Genomic DNA, 20516 nt, shown 5'->3' with positions numbered 1-20516 from the left:
TACATTTCCTAACTTGAAGGTTTCTATGGTGTTTATATAGGAGACTGTTCTTGCTTTTAGGATATACACAATGAAACATTTAGGAGTGAGGAGGCATCACATTTGCAGACTGCTCTCAAACGGTTGAAAAAGACTGATGATAATGGAGAAAATGCAGTGAAATGTTAACATTTGGGGAATCTGAGTCAGGGTGTTCTCTGTACTGTTCTTGCAACTCTTCTGTAAGTTTGAAATTACAGGGCTTCCCTGGTGGCGCAGTGGTTAAGAATCCGCCTGCCAATGTAGGAGACATGGGTTTGAGCCCTGGTCCAGGAAGATCCCACATGTTGCGGAGCAACTAAGCCCGTGCGCCACAACTACTGAGCCTGCACTCTAGAGCCTGCAAGCCACAACTACTGAGCCTGCATGCCACAACTACTGAAGCCCGTGCGCCTAGAGCCCGTGCTCTACAACAAGAGAAGCCACCGCAATGAGAAGCCTGCGCACTGCAACAAAGAGTAGCCCCTGCTCGCTGCAACTAGAGAAAAGCCAACAAAGACCCAATGCAGCCAAAAATAAATAAATTTGTAAAAAGAAAAAAGATATTATAAAAATATAAGGCTCACTATGAGCCTTCATAAAAAGATAGTCTATGGCAGTCCACATATATACTCATTTTTTTCTACATAGAAAGCTTACGCCTATCAACTTAGGAGAAGAAAAAGACAGTGTTGAGGAATAGCCTGACTCCTGAGAAATATCTTATCTGACACCAGTCCCTCTTATTGTTAAATAAAGCTTCTGCACTTATAATGAAAAATAACACATGTACTTATTTTGCAACCAAGACTTGCTTGAAAAGAAAAAAAGGTCATGCATTTACTTCTTCTCTTGCACCTAGAATTGCTCTATTTTACATCTACATGTCATAAAAGAGACAGGGAGATGGGAGAGTGGAAGGCAAGGGGGCAAGGAATAGGGGAGAGAAGGAATTAGAGAAGGGAAAACAATATGGGTAGTAATACTCAGATTCTATAGCATGCTAAGGCTTTTGATTTGCCACATTTAGCCCTAATAAAGCCCTGTCATAGCATCCCCATTTTCAGATATGAAAATTGAGGTTCAGAGAAGTTAATGTCTATTTCAATGCCACAGAGATCTAGTAAGCACTCATCTAGGATTCTTTATGCATTTATGGTTGGTCCTTTCAATTTGTTTTGTTTCTAAATATTGCTGTCTTTGATGAAATTAATTCCCATTATCAACGGATCATACAATAAATTTGAGAAGGAAAATTCTGACTGGTATATTCTAAATAATATCTTTCCATACTGATATTAAATGGCAATGTTACCCTTCCTCAATAAAATGTGTAAAAACCAACTTAGAAAAAGTCAAAAGAATTAACACATTTATTTACACTAGATCCCAAAGTTAATGAATTATCTTGCACTACTCAAAAAGTTGTTCAAAACCTTTTAAGCAAGATGAAAGCTTTATTCTATCAATAACAAGAAAAATAAGTAAAAAATACCCACCTTGATTACAATGTGTCCTTTCCTGGTTCCACTGCGATCTAGTTCACGGTGCTCATGTACCATAACAATTTCTCCTTCTTCCTCAACTTTATGGGTATTTTTTTCCACATGATTTAAAATTCTCCAATAATCCTGCTGGGCTATGCAGACAAACTGTCCGAGAACAACATGGGGACAATTAATGAACCTATAATACATAAATATATCACTATGCACCAAGGCAGAGCACAAAGGTGAGAACTCAAGTGGCATAAGTTCTTTTTTATTTCATCCCTTCATTCCTTAACAAAAATCAAGATAAAATAAATAATTCATGCACAAAGAGACCAAAGAAATTAAATCCATTTGAATTCTGCTCTAAAAGGAGAAGTGAGCATCTACTTCTCTCAAAACTGACACTATGCAAAGAAAACATGAAGCAGGAGTAAGTTAGAAACAAACAACTCAGAAGTTCCTATTTCTTCCTCTATTGAAAAAAAAACAAAAAAGAGACTGAGCTGGCTAATATCAGATAGAAATTTAAAAAATCAACGTTTATTAGATATATTCTCTTTTAAAATATGTATAGTTTGTTCAACTCCACAAATATTTGAGTCTGATATAAAATCTAGTTTCCTTTATTAACTGTGAGCTTTTCAAACCCCCAATTCTCAAATCAAGCTATTTTATTTTGGGGAAGGAAAAAAAAGCTCAGCCATTTAAAATCAAGAAACAAGAGTACACAAGCAGACATAAGCTTACCTGACAATCGTCTACTTTAGTCCTAACAACTCCATGCGTGTACTGCTTATCCAGAGTGGGTGTAATTCCAAAACTATTTCCCATAAAGAGATTTTCAACTTTTCCATCTGGATGACTAATTTCTACAGTGCCGTTTAAAATAACATACCATGAGTCAAGCTATAGAGAAAAATATAGGCTTTAAGAATCTTTGGGAAAAGAGGGTTACATGTTAACTTTGAAAAATAATCAATCAATATATAGAACTCGTATAATTTAAAAAAGAAAAAAGAAGATCTGATTATATTACTAAATACTCTGTCAGTAACACCCTAATCCTGTTAAGCCAACCACTAAAGTTTATTTTACTCTTTCTTCTTTTAGTCACCAAATGAAATTGGGGACTCTCAGTAACTGTTATGGTTAAGACCACCAGCTCTGGGCTTCCCTGGTGGCACAGTGGCTAAGAATCCGCGTGCTAATGCAGGGGACTATGGGTTCAAGCCCTAGTCCGGGAAGATCCCACATGCTGTGGAGCAACTAAGCCCGTGCGCCACAATTACTGAGCCTGTGCTCTAGAGCCCGTGAGCCACAACTACTGAAGCCCCCACGCCTAGACCCTGTGCTCCTCAACAAGAGAAGCCACCGCAATGAGACGCCTGTGCACTGCAACGAAGAGCAGCCCTGCTCACTGCAACTAGAGAAAGCCCGCGTACAGCAACGAAGACCCAATGCAGCCAAAAATAAAATAATAAAAAAATAAAAGGCTACAAATGGCACAGTCCCATTAATACAAAAAAAAAAAAAAAAAAAAAAAAAGACCAACAGCTCTTGGAATTTGAATCCAGAATCTGCCACTGACTAGCTGTGTGACTCTGGGCAAGTTATTTAACCTCCTAGGCTTCAGTTTCTTTACTGCTAAAATGGGCATAACAACATTACCTATCACAGGACTTTTGTGTCCATTAAAAATGAGTTTAATACAAACCATGTGATTAGAATAGTGTCTGGCACATAGCAAACATTCAAAAGAAAGAAAGAAAAAAAAGGGAGCTAGTGATTAATTCAGAAAAACTATTAAAAGCCTGAATTTTAAGGCATATCTTAAAAAATATTGAAAATTTCTCCTAATGTTAAGAAAATACTGCTCTCAATTTATACCAAAGTATTTAATGCTCTAAGGAGACATATTCTAAGGCCTATTGTATATCAGTGAAAGACTACTTGTTCTCATGTGGTATCCCTTTTATTAGCCTAAACTTTCAATTTTAATGTGAATCAGTTTTAATGTGATTTAAGGGAAATCTGGATTATCAGTTCTGAAGGAGAATCACTGGCAACAAGAAATATTTTTTCAAAACTGTTTTTTTTTAATTTTTAGTTATTTCAAATATAAAATACACTCATTGTGGAATTTGTGGATTACACAAATTACTTGAGGACAGGGGCTGTATTAGAGTTTTCCACCACTATCCTCACTGTGTACCTAGCACAAAGTAGGCACACAACAAATTTTTGCTGACAGAACCGTGGAATATTAAAAGAAGACAAAATTTGTGGAAAAGTAAAGTTATTCAAAACCCCACTATTTATACAGTTGTCATCAAAAGTTTAGTATTTTTCTCCCATGTTTATATTATTTCATATTGTTTATTTAGACTATCCTGTCCTTTTAAAAAAATTTAATACTATACACATTTGTTCATCAAACTTTTTTTTAGTATATCCTATGTGCCAAACGATTTCTAGGATACAGGGAGAAAGCATGTAGACAAAGCTAGAGCTAAGGCCCCTGCCCTCAAAGATATCTATCAAATTTTAAAATAACTTGAAAACCTATATAATATTATAACCTGTGGCTATATAATAATTTAGTTAACCACTGTTTTTTTCGGGGGGATATATTTTGGTCATTTCCAATTTTTACTATTACACACATCCTGCAATGAATATCTTTTGGCATAACTCTTTGAGTTTTATATTGTGTCTGGAGGAGAGACATTAAAAAGGGGAATAATGGGTTAGAGGCTGTTAATACTTTGAAGCCCATGTTAAAAATTTCTAAATGATTTTCCAGAAATACTGTTTATATTCCTACTAGCAGTATATGACAATGTGCACTGACTGACATTTCACCATTAATTTTTATCAGTTCGATAAGAAAACCAGTGAAGTGCTACCTAACAGCAGTAACACTTTTCAATTCCTCTGAATCCTCCCTCTGCCCATCCGCAAGTTGCCATCCAAGCATTTCTGAAAATAGAATTGCCACATAATGCCTCAACTGATAGCAGTCTACTAGGAGGCACAGGTACCAATACATTTCCTTCATTTAAAAAAAAATGTATAATATGAAAAAGGGATAAGGAGATTACATACTTGAAAAACATTTTAATAATAATGTTATAAATATACTAATATAACAATAATTACTGACATGTATACACTGATGTGTATAAAATGGATGACTAATAAGAAAAAAAATAAATTAATAAAACAAAACAAAGAATTAAGAAAATTTTTTAAAAATCTTATAATTTAATTTGAGAAGTAAAAACAAATTTGGTCCAATGAATATTAATTACTGAACATCTATTCTGTGCAAGGTCCACTGCCAGGAAATCAAAATTAAGACAAAATAAAGCAAAAACAAAACAAAACTTATCTTTTCAGAAATTATAACTATCCCAGACTCAGCAGTCATTTCAAAAACTGTATAAATTTTAAAAGTCAAGATCTACACAAGTTTATGAAAATTAAATTATTCTAAAAATTAGCTGCTATAACCAAGTAATGTGTAACATCTATTTGCTAACCTACCTCTTGCCCATCTTCAAGAATAATAGCTCCAGCCTGCTCCACCACTTCAAAAATCATCACTGAGCAGAGTTCTCTCCTTACAGACATGGTCATGTTTGCAAAAGCAGGAAGCTGGTGCATAAACTCCAGTAACTGTTCTGTTAAAAAACAGAAATTCTAGTTTAGTGACCATCAAGGACTACAGTTTAAAGATACAATAAAATCCAGAATCCAATACCCAATTTTCTAATCAACTTAGGAATTCATGCTGCTTAACTAGAGAAACCAAGATACAAGATGACTGTTGCTTAAAAAAAATTCAGTTATTTGGTTAACAGATATATTCAGACTCACATGAAAATACAGGCATAATGGAAGACACCAGAATTCACAACCTCCAGAGAGAACCAGGAAACTACACAGATTCAGATGAGCTGGAGAGTTTAGCTAATTTTCCTAGCAGGAGATGCTATTCCATGGTGGTTACATTTAGTGATGTCCTTTGATCTAATAGATTAGTGTAAAAGGCTTTTGTCTGTTTCTTTCTGGGCTAGAGTTTTTAAACAGTTATTAATAAATGTCAGTAAGTAATTAAATTAGGGACAACAAATGTGAATACTAGTTTAAGATTTGTCAAAGCAACTACAAGGTAACTCTCTTTAATTTAACCAACAAATGTATGAATACCTGCCTCAGGCCATTCCCTGGTATAGATACATGAGCAATAAAGATAAAGGAAAAAACATTTAAGCAGTCAGCTAAGGCTGAAATAGAAGAAATAAGGTGCTATCTATCTACAGATAACTGGAAGTTAATCATATTTCAATTTTTAAGAAAGCCTTGTGAAAACAGCATAGTGTACAATTCTTTATCACTAAAAATGCACTTACAGTTGCTGTCCAGATAGCATTCAAAACATGAGTCTCAACTGTAGGTTGCATAACTATATTATATGTTATTAGCATGGCAAGGAATGTTCAAACGTATTGATCTTTACTCCCATAGATTGTAATTATTAGTAGCAGTATCTTCTGACTTGAATCACAGCAGTATGACTCTTATAAAAGGGAAATCTAGGATAAAATCTTAATTGAATCATAATATATAACAACACTAAGTAATCTTTGTCCTTAAAGATAACATTAGCATCTTTAGTATTACTCAACCTCCAACGTACAGTAAGTAGTTCTATAAGAAATTAAAGGAAAATTCATAAAATTTGAATCAAAAACTATACACATATTTTTTCAAGCTACAGGCAAAACTATGATTTTTGATAACATTTGAAATTTTTTTGAATTCATAGACATTGAACACTGATGCACTGTGTTTTACATGTCTTATGGACATGGAGGGGGAAATCACTTTACTGCAATCAAAGCTATTGTTTTATAAATTGGGGCAGCCAGAATATGAGGACTATCTGGCTGCAACATCCATCACCCTAATGGTGGCCAGGGTTGATTCAGCTGACCTGGCTGTCTAGGCAGGTGTCCCCTTCCTCCCTTCACCACTCCACACATGCATCCATCCTGAAGCTGTACACTTAGTCAAAGAGGACAACCTGTCCCGACAGAGGAGAACCTTCCCTGAGAAAGGAGTACTGTCCTTCGCTTACGGATATATGAACAGCTGCGTTCCACTGCTAGAACCTCCAAAACAAGCTCTAACATTGGGGCAGCTAGCCTCAAAGACGGCCCTAAACAATTCTTGCCTCTTGATATTCACGTCCTCGTGCAGTCCCCTCCCATACTGCATGAGGGTTGCTCTGTATGATAAACAGAATTGGGAAGAAGCAATGATGTATCATTCCTGAGGCCAGATCATAAAAGATACTATGGCATCTGCCTTATTCTCCCCTGAATTACTGGCTTTGGGGGAAACCAACTGCCATGTGGTGAGGACATTTAAACAACCTCTGGAGAAGCCCATGTGGAGAGGAACTGAGGTTCTGTGCCAAAAGCCATGTGAGCAGCCACCTTGGAAGCAGATCCTCCAACTTAGCCCAGTGACTGTAACTCCTGCCACATTCTGACTACAACCTCATGAGAGACAATGAGCCAGAACGACTCAGGTAGGCTGCTCCTGAATTCTTGACCCACAAAACCTTCTTGGGGGTAATTTGTTATGCACCAATAGGTATCTATATATAAATTGAACTATAAAATTCCTATTGTGAACAGATGTATTTCTTACCAATGTCATCATCAGTTTTGTCTGCAGGTTCTTTTTCAAGACATTCTCGAACAAGATCTCGCCCCTGCAGTGGATCTGTTCGATCAATCTCTTCATCTTCCTCTTCTTCATCTTCAGAATCAACAGGTCCTTCTGGAAGACGTGTTAAATCTACATCTCCTACCTCACTTTCCGTAGCCTACAGAAAGAAATCTTGATCACTTACCATTTCATGTTATAAAAATTATATGTCACAATCTGAATGAAGCAAAACTACCCCTCCCACCAAATATTATCAAGAATTAGGCAACACTGTATGCTCTATCAAAAACAAAATGCTACTTATTTATAAAACGTTTCTCTCTGCCTAAAATACAAGTCATCATTTCAGTGTGACATCTAAATTGACAAATCTGAGCCAGTATGTATAAAATGGTCAAGAGACTCAAACATCACTAAATGTATTAATACCTGCTTTCCAACAAACACTTGTATTCCTTAAAAGTACATTTCCTAAAATATAAAGTGCAAGAAAGAGAAAGACAGTTTACCAACAATCATTTTAGGAGTACCTTGTTAGTATATGCTGGGTGTTATAAATAAGGTATTATTCTTTCAGCACTAGGTTTAGAGTCTAGTAGGGTAGGCAGTCATGTAAATTAAGAACAGAAGTATAAAACAGCAGTACTGAAAAGTGCTAAAATTCAACAACTGTGAAGGATTGAACAAATACTTCTCTCTTTCCAATACCTTATTGTTGAATCTAACAGTAAGCAAAGAAGAGCCAAGGTTACTCTACCAGGGGTCCTCAACCCCCCAGCCGCAGACAGGTTCTGGTCTGTGGCCTGTTAGGAACCAGGCTGCACAGCAGGAGGTGAGCTGCCACCCCCTCCCCCCATCGCTCCCCATCGCTCGCATTACCATCTGATCCATCCCCAACCCCCCCCACTCCATCTGTGGAAAAACTGTCTTCCAAGAAACCAGTCCCTGGTGCCAAAAAGGTTGGGGACCACTGCTCTAAGCAATCTTAAAAAAATAAACTTATACTTACAACCTGAACTTTGCAAACATACTAGTCTCAGATAGTTGCAAAAGAACTAGCAGACTTTTAAAAAACTATGAATTTAAATGTTACTCACAGAAAACAAATAAAATAAATAAAATTATTTATTTACTTTTTGTACTTTGTATTTTTTACTTTTTGTACTTCAGGACAAAATCAAATTGTCCTGAAGTGGATTATTAGGCAATATTTCTAAATATTATACTCAGTTGATTCATATAATAATAAATGAAAAAGCATGAATACTAAAGCAGATATGGAAAAAAATGAGTAGAACGTACAGAAATTTCATAATAAATAAGCACTCATACATGAGGATTATTGAAAACTATGGAACCTTCATTCAAATATTTAAGTCTCATCTCCTGTGTTGAACATTTACTATTTTGTCTGCCCAGAAGAGGTTCTTCCTTCTTTTAGGGAGTTGATGTTCCTCTCCCACTTAACCCAGAGATTTCAAAGGGAAACAGTGCCCTGTTCCTGGCTAGGGAAGCTAAGGGAGAAAGTCCTTTCCTCTGGATTTTTATAACTGGAGCTGGAGGGCAGAGCATCCTTTCTCCTCCGGTTGATGAATTGGAAGAATGTGAGGCAGAACAGCCTACAGCCACATGGGAATGCCTTTCTGTGGTGGGAGAAAATGGAATCAACTGGCAGAGAAAAGGGCAGGGGAATGCGGAGGAAGGACATTGAACAAGACAGCAGACACAGAAAGAGATCGAGACAGACAGATGCAGAGCAACAAAGCAAAAAACCAAAAATATATCATGCAGGACAGAGATGGAAAAAGCACAGCATGTGCAACAAAGATGACCTGTGACAGAACGTGTCACAGAGAGAGAGGGAGGAAGAGCAATCGAGCAACAAGGAGTCAAAGGACTAGAGAGACAGGCAAACAGGGGCGGACACACTTGCAAGCATCCAGGTTCCTTGAGGCCAGAGCTGTCTCTGCTTTCTCTGGGGGTCAATAACTTATCTGTTCTGGCTTTAGTTAATTCAAGTTAAGGCTCTGATACCTGCAACTGAAAAGAGTTCTGATTTGTTATGTAAGACTAGGTTCTATACTTCTTTTGGACTTCTGCACAGCTTTAAGTAAGAGCTTTAATCAATAGTTAACAAACTAGATTAAACACCCAACTTGAAATCTTTAAGATTAGATAAACTGGCTCTTAAGGCTCTTATAGGGGCAATCCTATCTTATGACCAGCATGCTCTCCTGAGTTACATTTTGGTTATGAAACTTTAGGGTTTAAGCAGAGTGCATTTCTGAATAATATACCTTTGGAACTAAAAACTTGTTAAAAAGTTACAATCTCTTTTCAAAGATTAAGTTGTTTTAATTTAAATGTGTAGATACTAAAACGACTTTTCCAAAACCCAATTTATCTACAAACACTGATTTTAATCTAAGAAATGAGTGTTAAAAAACACTGAAGCAATATTTTTTACACACAAGTTAATTTTTCAGAATATAGATGCTCACCTCCGGAATAACAGCCTTTTTCTCTTTTATCAAATTTTAAGGACAATCTACCTTAAATCTGAGTTTTTAAACTACCCTGTCCTCATCTCAATCTCAGGTTTTCATCCCCTGACCAAGACCATTTCAACCTAGTCTCATTCTTATCTTTTAGATTATGTCTGATAAAAAGATGGATAACTCAAAACATAAAAAAAGGCAATGGCTTCCCTAGTGGCGCAGTGGTTGAGAGTCTGCCTGCCGATGCAGGGGACACAGGTTTGTGCCCCGGTCCGGGAAGATCCCACATGCCGCAGAGCGGCTGGGCCCGTGAGCCATGGCCGCTGAGCCTGCACGTCCGGAGCCTTTGCTCCGCAACGGGAGAGGCCACAACAGTGAGAGGCCTGTGTACCGCAAAAAAAAAAAAAAAAAAAAAGGCAAGATGCAAAGGGGGGTGGGGGTGCAATGAATTGGGAGACTGGGATTGACATATATACACTACTGATACTATGTATAAAATAGATAACTATGAGAACCTACTGTATAGCACAAGGAACTCTAATCAGTGCTCTGTGGTGACCTAAATGGGAAGGAAATCCACAAAAGAGGGGATATATGTATATGTATAGCTGATTCACTTTGCTGTACAGTAGAAACTAACACAACATTGTAAAGCAACTAAACTGCAATAAAAATTTTTTTAAAAAAGGCAAGATGCAATTCAGTTATGTGGATAATAGGGAAGGCTTACTGTCATCTGCACGAAAAGTGAAGATATTTTAAGAAAATAACTCTTTAGGTAGAATGAAAATCATGGGTAGTGACTGGGAGATGACTATTAAAAGAACTCTTTTAGGAACTTTCTAAGGCCATCTGCAAAGGATAAAAGAAAAAGGATGAATAAAATTAGTTAAGAGAACATACTCAACTGCTAAAATGTGAAGAGTCTACAAAAGGGATAAGGTGGTAAAATAAGAATGAAGAATAAAAATATGGGGACTTCCCTGGTGGCGCAGTGGCTAAGAATCTGCCTGCCAAAGGAGGGGACACGGGTTCGAGCTCTGGTCCGGGAAGATCCCACATGCTGCGGAACAGCTAAGCCTGTGCGCCACAACTACTGAGCCTGCGCTCTAGAGCCCGCAAGCCATAACTACTGAGACCATGTACCACAACTACTGAAGCCCGCGCACCTAGAGCCCGTGGTCTGCAACAAGAGACGCCACCACAATGAAAAGCCTGCACACCGCAACAAAGAGTAGTCCCCGCTCACTGCAACTAGAGAAAGCCTGCGCACAGCAATGAAGACCCAATGCAGCCTAAAATAAATAAATAAATAAATTTAAAATATGTACAGCTTTAAAAATAAATAAATAAAAATATGAAAGAGTCTCAGTCGGAGGAAGATGGCGTAAGAGTAAGACGCGGAGATCACCTTCCTCCCCACAGATACACTAGAAATACAACTACACGTGGAACAACTCCTACAAAACACCTACTGAACGCTGGCAGAAGACCTCAGGCTTCCCAAAAGGCAAGAAACTCCCCACGTACCTGGGTAGGGCAAAAGAAAAAAAGAATAAACAGAGACAAAAGAATAGGGACGGGGCCTGCACCAGCGGGAGGCAGCTGTGAAGGAGGAAAGGTTTCCACACATTAGGAAGCCCCTTCGCGGGCAGAGACTGTGGGTGGCGGAGGGGGGAAGCTTCGGAGCCGCGGAGGAGAGCACAGCAACAGGGGTGCGGAGGGCAAAGCGGAGAGATTCCCGCACAGAGGATCGGTGCCGACCAGCACTCACCAGCCCGAGAGGCTTGTTTGCTCACCCGCCGGGGCGGGTGGGGCTGGAGCTGAAGCTCGGGCTCTGGTTGGAGCGCAGGGAGAGGACTGGGGTTGGTGGCGTGAACACAGCCTGCAGGGGGTTAGTGCACCACAGCTAGCCGGGAGGGAGTCTGGGAAAAGTCTGGACCTGCCAAAGAGGCAAGAGACTTTTTCTTCCCTCCTTGTTTCCTGGTGCACGAGGAGAGGGGATTAAGAGCGCTGCTTAAAGGAGCTCCAGAGACGGGTGCGAGCCGCGGCTAACAGCGCGGAACCCAGAGACGGGCAGGAGATGCTAAGGCTGCTGCTGCTGCCACCAAGAAGCCTGTGTGCGAGCACAGGTCACTATCCACACCTCCATTCCGGGGAGCCTGTGCAGCCCGCCACTGCCTGGGTCCCGTGATCCAGGGACAACTTCCCCGGGAGAACACACGGCGTGCCTCAGGCTGCTGCAACGTCATGCCAGCCTCTGCTGCCGCAGGCTCGCCCCTCATCCATACCCCTCCCTCCCCACGGCCTGAGTCAGCCAGAGGCCCCGAGTCACCAGCTCCTTTAACCCCATATTGTCTGAGCGAAGAACAGACACCCTCCGGCAACCTACACGCAGAGGCGGGGCCAAATCCAAAGCTGAGCACCGGGAGCTGTGTGAACAAAAAAGAGAAAGGAAAATCTCTCCCAGCAGCCTCAGAAGCAGCGGATTAAATCTCCACAATCAACTTGATGTACCCTGCATGTATGGGTGGAATACATGAACAGACAACGAATCATCCCAAATTGAGGAGGTGGACTTTGAGAGCAAGATTTATTATTTTTTCCCCTTTTCGTCTTTTTGCGAGTGTGTATGTGTATGTTTCTGTGTGAGATTTTGTCTGTATAGCTTTGCTTTCACCATTTGTCATAGGGTTCTATCCGTCCGTGGTTTTTTTTTCTTTTTAAAAAAACTTTTTTCTTAATAATTATTTTTTATTTTAATAACTTTATTTTATCTTACTTTATTCTCCTTCCTTCCTTTCTTTCTTTCTACCTTTCATTCTTTCTCCCTTCCTTCCTTCCTTCTTTCTACTTTTTCTCCCTTTTATTCTGAGCCGTGTGAATGAAAGGCTCTTGGTGCTGCAGCCAGGTGTCAGGCCTGTGCCTCTGAGGTAGGAGAGCCGAGTTCAGGAAATTGGTCCACCAGAGACTTCCCAGCTCCACGTAATGTCAAATGGCGAAAGCTCTCCCAGAGTACTCCATCTCAACGCGAAGACCCAGCTCCACTCAACCACCAGCAAGCTACAGTGCTGGACACCCTATGCCAAACATCTAGCAAGACAGGAACACAACCCCACCCATTAGCAGAGAGGCTGCCTAAAATCATAATAAGGCAACAGGCACCCCAAGACACACCACCAGACAAGGACCTGTCCACCAGAAAAGCAAGATCTAGCCTCATCCACCAGAACACAGGCACTATTCCCCTCCACCAGGAAGGCTATACAACCCACTGAACCAACTTTAGCCACTGAGGACAGACACCAAAAACAACGGGAACTAAGAACCTGCAGCCTGCAAAAAGGACAACCCAAACACAGTAAGATAAGCAAAATGAGAAGACAGAAAAACACACAGAAGATGAAGGAGCAAGATAAAAACCCACCAGACCTCACAAATGAAGAGGAAATAGGCAGTCTACCTGAAAAAGAATTCAGAATAATGACAGTAAAGGTGACCCAAAATCTTGGAAATAGAGAAAATGCAAGAAACATTTAACAAGGACCTAGAAGAACTAAAGATGAAACAAGCAATGATGAACAACACACTAAATGAAATTAAAAATACTCTAGATGGAATCAATAGCAGAATAACTGAGGCAGAAGAATGGATAAGTGACCTGGAAGATAAAATAGTGGAAATAACTACTGCAGAGCAGAATAAAGAAAAAAGAATGAAAAGAACTGAGGACAGTCTCAGAGACACCTGGGACAAAATTAAACGCACCAATGTTCGAATTATAGGGGTTCCAGAAGAAGAAGAAAAAAAGAAAGGGACTGACAAAATATTTGAAGACATTATAGTTGAAAACTTCCCTAATATGGGAAAGGAAATAGTTAATTAAGTCCAGGAAGCACAGAGAGACCCATACAGGATAAATCCAAGGAGAAACACGCCAAGACACATATTAATCAAACTGTCAAAAATTAAATACAAAGAAAACATATTAAAAGCAGCAAGGGAAAAACAACAAATAACACACAAGGGAATCCCCATAAGGTTAACAGCTGAACTTTCAGCAGAAACTCTGCAAGCCAGAAGGGACTGGCAGGACATATTTAAAGTGATGAAGGAGAAGAACCTACAACCAAGATTACTCTACCCAGCAAGGATCTCATTCAGATTTCATGGAGAAATTAAAACCTTTACAGACAAGCAAAAGCTGAGAGAGTTCAGCACCATAAAACCAGCTTTACAACAAATGCTAAAGGAACTTCTCTAGGCAAGAAACACAAGAGAGGAAAAGACCTACAATAACAAATTTCCATTAGTTAGAAAATGGGAATAGGAACATACATATGAAGAAAATGGGAATAGGAACATACATATCGATAATTACCGTAAATGTAAATGGATTAAATGCTCCCACCAAAAGACACAGACTGGCTGAATGGATACAAAAACAAGACCCATATATATGCTGTCTACAAGAGACCCACTTCAGACCTAGAGACACATACAGACTGAAAGTAAGGGGATGGAAAAAGATATTCCATGCAAATGGAAACCAAAAGAAAGCTGGAGCAGCAATTCTCATGTCAGACAAAATAGACTTTAAAATAAAGACTATTACAAGAGACAAAGAAGGCCACTACATAATGATCAAGGGATCGATCCAAGAAGAAGATATAACAATTGTAAATATTTACGCACCCAACATAGGAGCACCTCAATACATAAGGCAAATACTAACAGCCATAAAAGGGGAAATCGACAGTAACAGATTCAGAGTAGGGGACTTTAACACCCCACTTTCACCAATGGACAGATCGTCCAGAATGAAAAAAATAAGGAAACACAAGCTTTGAATGATACATTAAACAAGACGGACTTAATTGATATTTATAGGACATGCCATCCAAAAACAACAGAATACACGTTCTTCTCAAGTGCTCATGGAACATCACAAATCAAGCCTTGGTAAATTTAAGAAAATTGAAATTGTATCAACTATATTTTCCGACCACAACGCTATGAGACTAGATATCAATTACAGGAAAAGATCTGTAAAAAATACAAACACATGGAGGCTGAACAATACACTACTTAATAACAAGATGATCACTGAAGAAATCAAAGAGGAAATCAAAAAATACCTAGAAACAAATGACAATGGAGACATGACAACCCAAAACGTATGGGATGCAGCAAAAGCAGTTCTAAGAGGGAAGTTTATAGCAATACAGTCCTACCTTAAGAAACCGGAAACATCTCGAATAAACAACCTAACCTTGCACCTAAAGCAATTAGAGGAAGAAGAACAAAAAATCCCCAACGTTAGCAGAAGGAAAGAAATCATAAAGATCAGATCAGAAATAAATGAAAAAGAAATGAAGTAAACGACAGCAAAGATCAATAAAACTAAAAGCTGGTTCTTTGAGAGGATAAACAAAATTGATAAACCATTAGCCAGACTCATCAAGAAAAAAAGGGAGGACTCAAATCAATAGAATTAGAAATGAAAAAGGAGAAGTAACAACTGACACTGCAGAAATACAAAAGATCATGAGAGATTACTACAAGCAACTCTATGCCAATAAAATGGACAACCTGGAAGAAATGGACAAATTCTTAGAAATGCACAACCTGCCAAGACTGAATCAGGAAGAAATAGAAAATATGAACAGACCAATCACAGGCACTGAAATGTGATTAAAAATCTTCCAACAAACAAAAGCCCAGGACAAGATGGCTTCACAGGCCAATTCTATCAAACATTTAGAGAAGAGCTAACACCTATCCTTCTCAAACTCTTCCAAAATATAGCAAAGGGAGGAACACTCCCAAACTCATTCTACAAGGCCACCATCACCCTGATACCAAAATCAGACAAGGATGTCACAAAGAAAGAAAACCACAGGGCAGTATCACTGATGAACATAGATGCAAAATTCCTCAACAAAATACTAGCAAACAGAATCCAACAGCACATTAAAAGGATCATACACCATGATAAGTGGGGTTTATCCCAGGAATGCAAGGATTCTTCAATATACGCAAATCTATCAATGTGATAAACCATATTAACAAATTGAAGGAGAAAAACCATATGATCATCTCAATAGACGTAGAGAAAGCTTTCGACAAAATTCAACACCCATTTATGATAAAAACCCTCCTGAAAGTAAGCATAGAGGGAACTTTCCTCAACATAATAAAGGCCATATATAACAGACCCACAGCCAACATCGTCCTCAATGGTGAAAAACTGAAAGCATTTCCACTAAAATCAGGAACAAGACAAGGTTGCCCACTCTCACCTCTCTTATTCAACATAGTTTTAGAAGTTTTAGCCACAGCAATCAGAGAAGAAAGGGAAATAAAAGGAATCCAAATCAGAAAAGAAGAAGTTAAGCTGTCACTGTTTGCTGATGACATGATACTATACATAGAGAATCCTAAAGATGCTACCAGAAAACTACTAGAGCTAATCAATGAATTTGGTAAAGTAGCAGGATACAAAATTAATGCACAGAAATCTCTGGCATTCCTATACACTAAGGATGAAAAATCTGAAAGTGAAATCAAGAAAACACACCCATTTACCACTGCAACAAAAAGAATAAAATATCTAGGAATAAACCTACCTAAGGAGACAAAAGACCTGTATGCAGAAAATTATAAGACACTGATGAAAGAAATTAAAGATGATACAAATAGATGGACAGATATATCATGTTCTTGGATTGGAAGAATCAACATTGTGAAAATGACTCTACTACCCAAAGCAATCTACAGATTCAATGCAATCCCTGTCAAACTACCACTGGCATTTTTCACAGAACCTGAACAAAATATTTCACGATTTGTATGGAAAGACTAAAGACCCCGAATAGCCAAAGCAATCTTGAGAACGAAAAACGGAACTGGAGGAATCAGGCTCCCTGACTTCAGACTATACTACAAAGCTACAGTAATCAAGACAGTATGGTACTGGCACAAAAACAGAAATATAGATCAATGGAACAGGATAGAAAGCCCAGAGATAAACCCACACACATATGGTCACCTTATGTTTGAGAAAGGAGGCAGGAATGTACAGTGGAGAAAGGACAGCCTCTTCAATAAGTGGTGCTGGGAAAACTGGACAGGTACATGTAAAAGTATGAGATTAGAACACTCCCTAACACCATACACAAAAATAAGCTCAAAATGGATTAAAGACCTAAATGTAAGGCCAGAAACTATCAAACTCTTAGAGGAAAACATAGGCAGTACTCTCTATGACATTAATCACAGCAAGATCCTTTTTGACCCACCTCCTAGAGAAATGGAAATAAAAATAAACAAATGGGACCTAATGAAACGTAAAAGCTTTTGCACAGCAAAGGAAACCATAAACAAGACCAAATGCAAATGAAGCAAGTGACTAAGGATTAATCTCCAAAATTTACAAGCAGCTCATGCAGCTCAATAACAAAAAAGCAAACAACCCAATCCAAAAATGGACAGAAGACCTAAATAGACATTTCTCCAAAGATGATATACAGACTGCCAACAAACACATGAAGGAATGCTCAACATCATTAATCATTAGAGAAATGCAAATCAAAACTACAATGAGATATCATCTCACACTGGTCAGAATGGCCATCATCAAAAAAATGTAGAAATAATAAATGCTTGAGAGGGTGTGGAAAAAAGGGAACACTCTTGCACTGCTGGTGGGAATGTGAATTGGTACAGCCACTATGGAGAACAGTATGGAGGTTCCTCAAAAAACTACAAATAGAACTACCATATGACCCAGCAATCCCACTACTGGGCATATACCCTGAGAAAACCATAATTCAAAAAGAGTCATGTACCAAAATGTTCACTGCAGCTCTATTTACAATAGCCAGGAGATGGAAACAACCTAACTGTCCATCATCAGATGAATGGACAAAGAAGATGTGGCACATATATACAATGGAATATTATTCAGCCATAAAAAGAAACAAAATTGAGTTATTTGGAGTGAGGTGGATGGACCTAGAGTCTGTCATACAGAGTGAAGTAAGTCAGAAAGAGAAAGACAAATACCATATGCTAACACATATATATGGAATCTAAGAAAAAAAATGTCATGAAGAACCTAGGGGTAAGATGGGAATAAAGACACAGGCCTACTAGAGAATGGACTTGAGGATATGGGGAGGGGGAAGGGTAAGCTGTGCCAAAGTGAGAGAGTGCCGTGGACATATATACACTATCAAACGTAAAATAGATAGCTAGTGGGAAGCAGCCGCATAGCACAGGGAGATCAGGTCGGTGCTTTGTGACCACCTGGATGGGTGGGAAAGGGAGGGTAGGAGGGAGGGAGACGCTAGAGGGAGGAGATATGGGAACATATGTATATGTATAATTGATTCACTTTGTTATAAAGCAGAAACTAACACACCGTTGTAAAGCAATTATACTCCAATAAAGATGTAAAAAAAAGATATATGAAAGAGTGGCCAGAAACATGCTAAAAAATTACAAAGCATTTTGTAATTTTTAAAAAAGTGTACAAAATGTGCTACATAGAGTCCAAGGTCTAAATCCTTGACCAGGGCTTCCCTGGTGGCGCAGTGGTTTAAGAATCCGTCTGCCAATGCAGGGCACACAGCTTCCAGCCCTGGTCCGGGAAGATCCCACATGTCGCGTAGCAACTAAGCCCATGCACCACAACTACTGAGCCTGTGCTCTAGAGCCCGAGAGCCACAACTACTGAAGCCCATGCTCCCAGAGCCTGTGCTCCGCAACAAGAGAAGCCACCACAATGGGGAGCCCTGCACTGTGACGAAAAGTAGCCCCCACTTGCTGCAACTAAAGAAAGCTTGCAAGCAGCAATGAAGACCCAACGCAGCCATAAATAAATAAAATAAATTTTTAAAAATATATATAAATCCTTGACTAAACAAAGGCAAGCCAGGTCTTTAAGGTAAAGGTAGATATGAGGACCACCAGGACTGGTAGTCACTATATGATGCGGCTGAGGATGCAGTTCCTAGGAAAAACGTTTCTTTAATAACTAGATAAGATTTTTTTTAAATGTAGTATCCACAATATCCAGCATACAATATAAAATTACTAGACAGATGAAGAACATGGAAATGTGACCCATAATCAGGAGAAAAATCAATCAATATAAAGAGATGCAGGAATGATGAAATTAGGAGACATGAATTTTTGACATTTATTATAAGCAAATTCAAGGATTCAAAAGAAAGTACAAACATAATTAAGGGTAAAATGGGAAATACCAATACAGAAATGTAAACTGCAAGAAGAGTAAACTTGAAGAAGGGCAATAAAAATTACCCAAACTGAAGGAAAGAGAGGAAAAAAGCCAAAAAGAAAATTGAACAGAGCCTCAGAGACTCACATAATATCAAAGTTGTTAGAAAAAAGTAGGTCAAAAGATATGCCACATTCATTAATGTAGGGTTCGAAAAAGATCGGAGCCCTGGCCTTTCAACTATTTTAACCCAGCAGTTGGAATACAGCAGACCCTCAGAAATATTATGATAAATGGATTAAGCCCAGAAAAAAACAAAAGTATGTTGGTGAAAGGGCTAACAAGACAAGTATTAAACTTCTTGCATTTTTCTTGTTCCCACAGTATGTGTCTCTGTGTATATGTGTAAATATAATTTGGTGAGGCAGACAGTCTGAGGTGATTTTCTGTTGACTTGGCCTTCTCCAAATAAACCACCAGCGGATTTTCTTTTCCTGTTTGCATCTACATAAACATGGAGGTATGATGAGGGGAACTACAGGTTAGAATAAGAAGTTATACAAGCTTATAGAAGCCACATTCTCAAATTTAGAGCAAATACTAAGCCAGAATCTTAGACTTTCAGCACTTATCTTTTCTGAATTCCCATTTTTAATATTTCATTCAACCTTTTTCATGGATCTCTTAGTCCTTATGTTTTCTCTCTGTCTTTCTAGTCAGGGCAAGAACCCTGTGAAATTAATCCTTCACAATAATGCTGTCCAGGCTGGCCCATTCCATTATCTCTACAACAGGGCAGGTGGTCAAAGTAATGCCTCCCTTGCTCTGGATCATCAATTAGTTAGCAGTGATCCTCTGCATTTTCCCTGGAAATATTGATTTCTACTTTCAAATGTAATTCAACTAAAAAAAATTCTAGATTGCTTTCTAAGTGCCAACACTGTGCTTAACTCAGTGTGAGATAACAAAAGGAAGAAACAAACTCTGCACACTACAAATTTACCATGATGATGAAAAAGATCAAGTTTAAAAGTAACCATACTAAAAAGCAGAGTGAAAAAAAGTGATAAGAGCCACAGAAAAACTGCTGTAGGTCCCAACATGTGAGAGGCAATACGAAAATGTCATCCAGGTGGAGCTGCAGGAAGAACAGCATTACCAAAACAGGGCTAGGAAAAGACAAACACATTCAGGGAATAGCATGTGTATTTGTCATGGACCAGAATCTAGAATGTGTTAAGTGGGAAACAGTGGAATATAAAACCAGATTTGCAGACTATGGTTAGAAATGAAAGGCTTGGAATTTGAATATAAATTTGAAATGAAGAGTGTAAATTAGATAATGGTGAAGCACTGAAGATTTTTAAAGAGAAGGAAAGTCATTCTTCTTGTAATGAAAGGAGAAGTTTAAAAAATGGAAATAGGCAAGGATAACTGAGACTTTGACTAGGAGACATGATATTCTTAACAGAAATATTAAAGACAAGTGGAAGAAAACATGTAGCAGGGCAAAAAGCT

At 38.6% G+C, this 20516-nt stretch overlaps 1 protein-coding gene across 10 annotated transcripts in view; it reads right to left on the bottom strand.

Moving 5' to 3' along the window:
• RAPGEF6 (Rap guanine nucleotide exchange factor 6) overlaps positions 1-20516 on the bottom strand; it is a 220023-nt gene that overhangs the window by 73439 nt on the left and 126068 nt on the right. For 9 of the 10 annotated variants that reach the window (XM_033405852.2, XM_033405853.2, XM_004279880.4 and 6 more), the window contains 4 exons: positions 7233-7410; positions 5058-5194; positions 2259-2417; positions 1518-1670 (listed from right to left, as the gene is read on the bottom strand). In XM_033405852.2, the coding sequence (XP_033261743.1) occupies positions 1518-1670; positions 2259-2417; positions 5058-5194; positions 7233-7410 (627 nt within the window). The remainder of the gene's footprint in view (positions 1-1517; positions 1671-2258; positions 2418-5057; positions 5195-7232; positions 7411-20516) is intronic. The other variant, XM_033405846.2, reaches the window with a different exon arrangement.

Source organism: Orcinus orca, chromosome 3, assembly GCF_937001465.1.
Source record: "Orcinus orca chromosome 3, mOrcOrc1.1, whole genome shotgun sequence".
NCBI lineage: Eukaryota > Metazoa > Chordata > Mammalia > Artiodactyla > Delphinidae > Orcinus > Orcinus orca.
The sequence above is the reverse complement of the archived record's forward strand: the minus strand, read 5'-3'. Positions and strand labels throughout refer to the sequence as shown.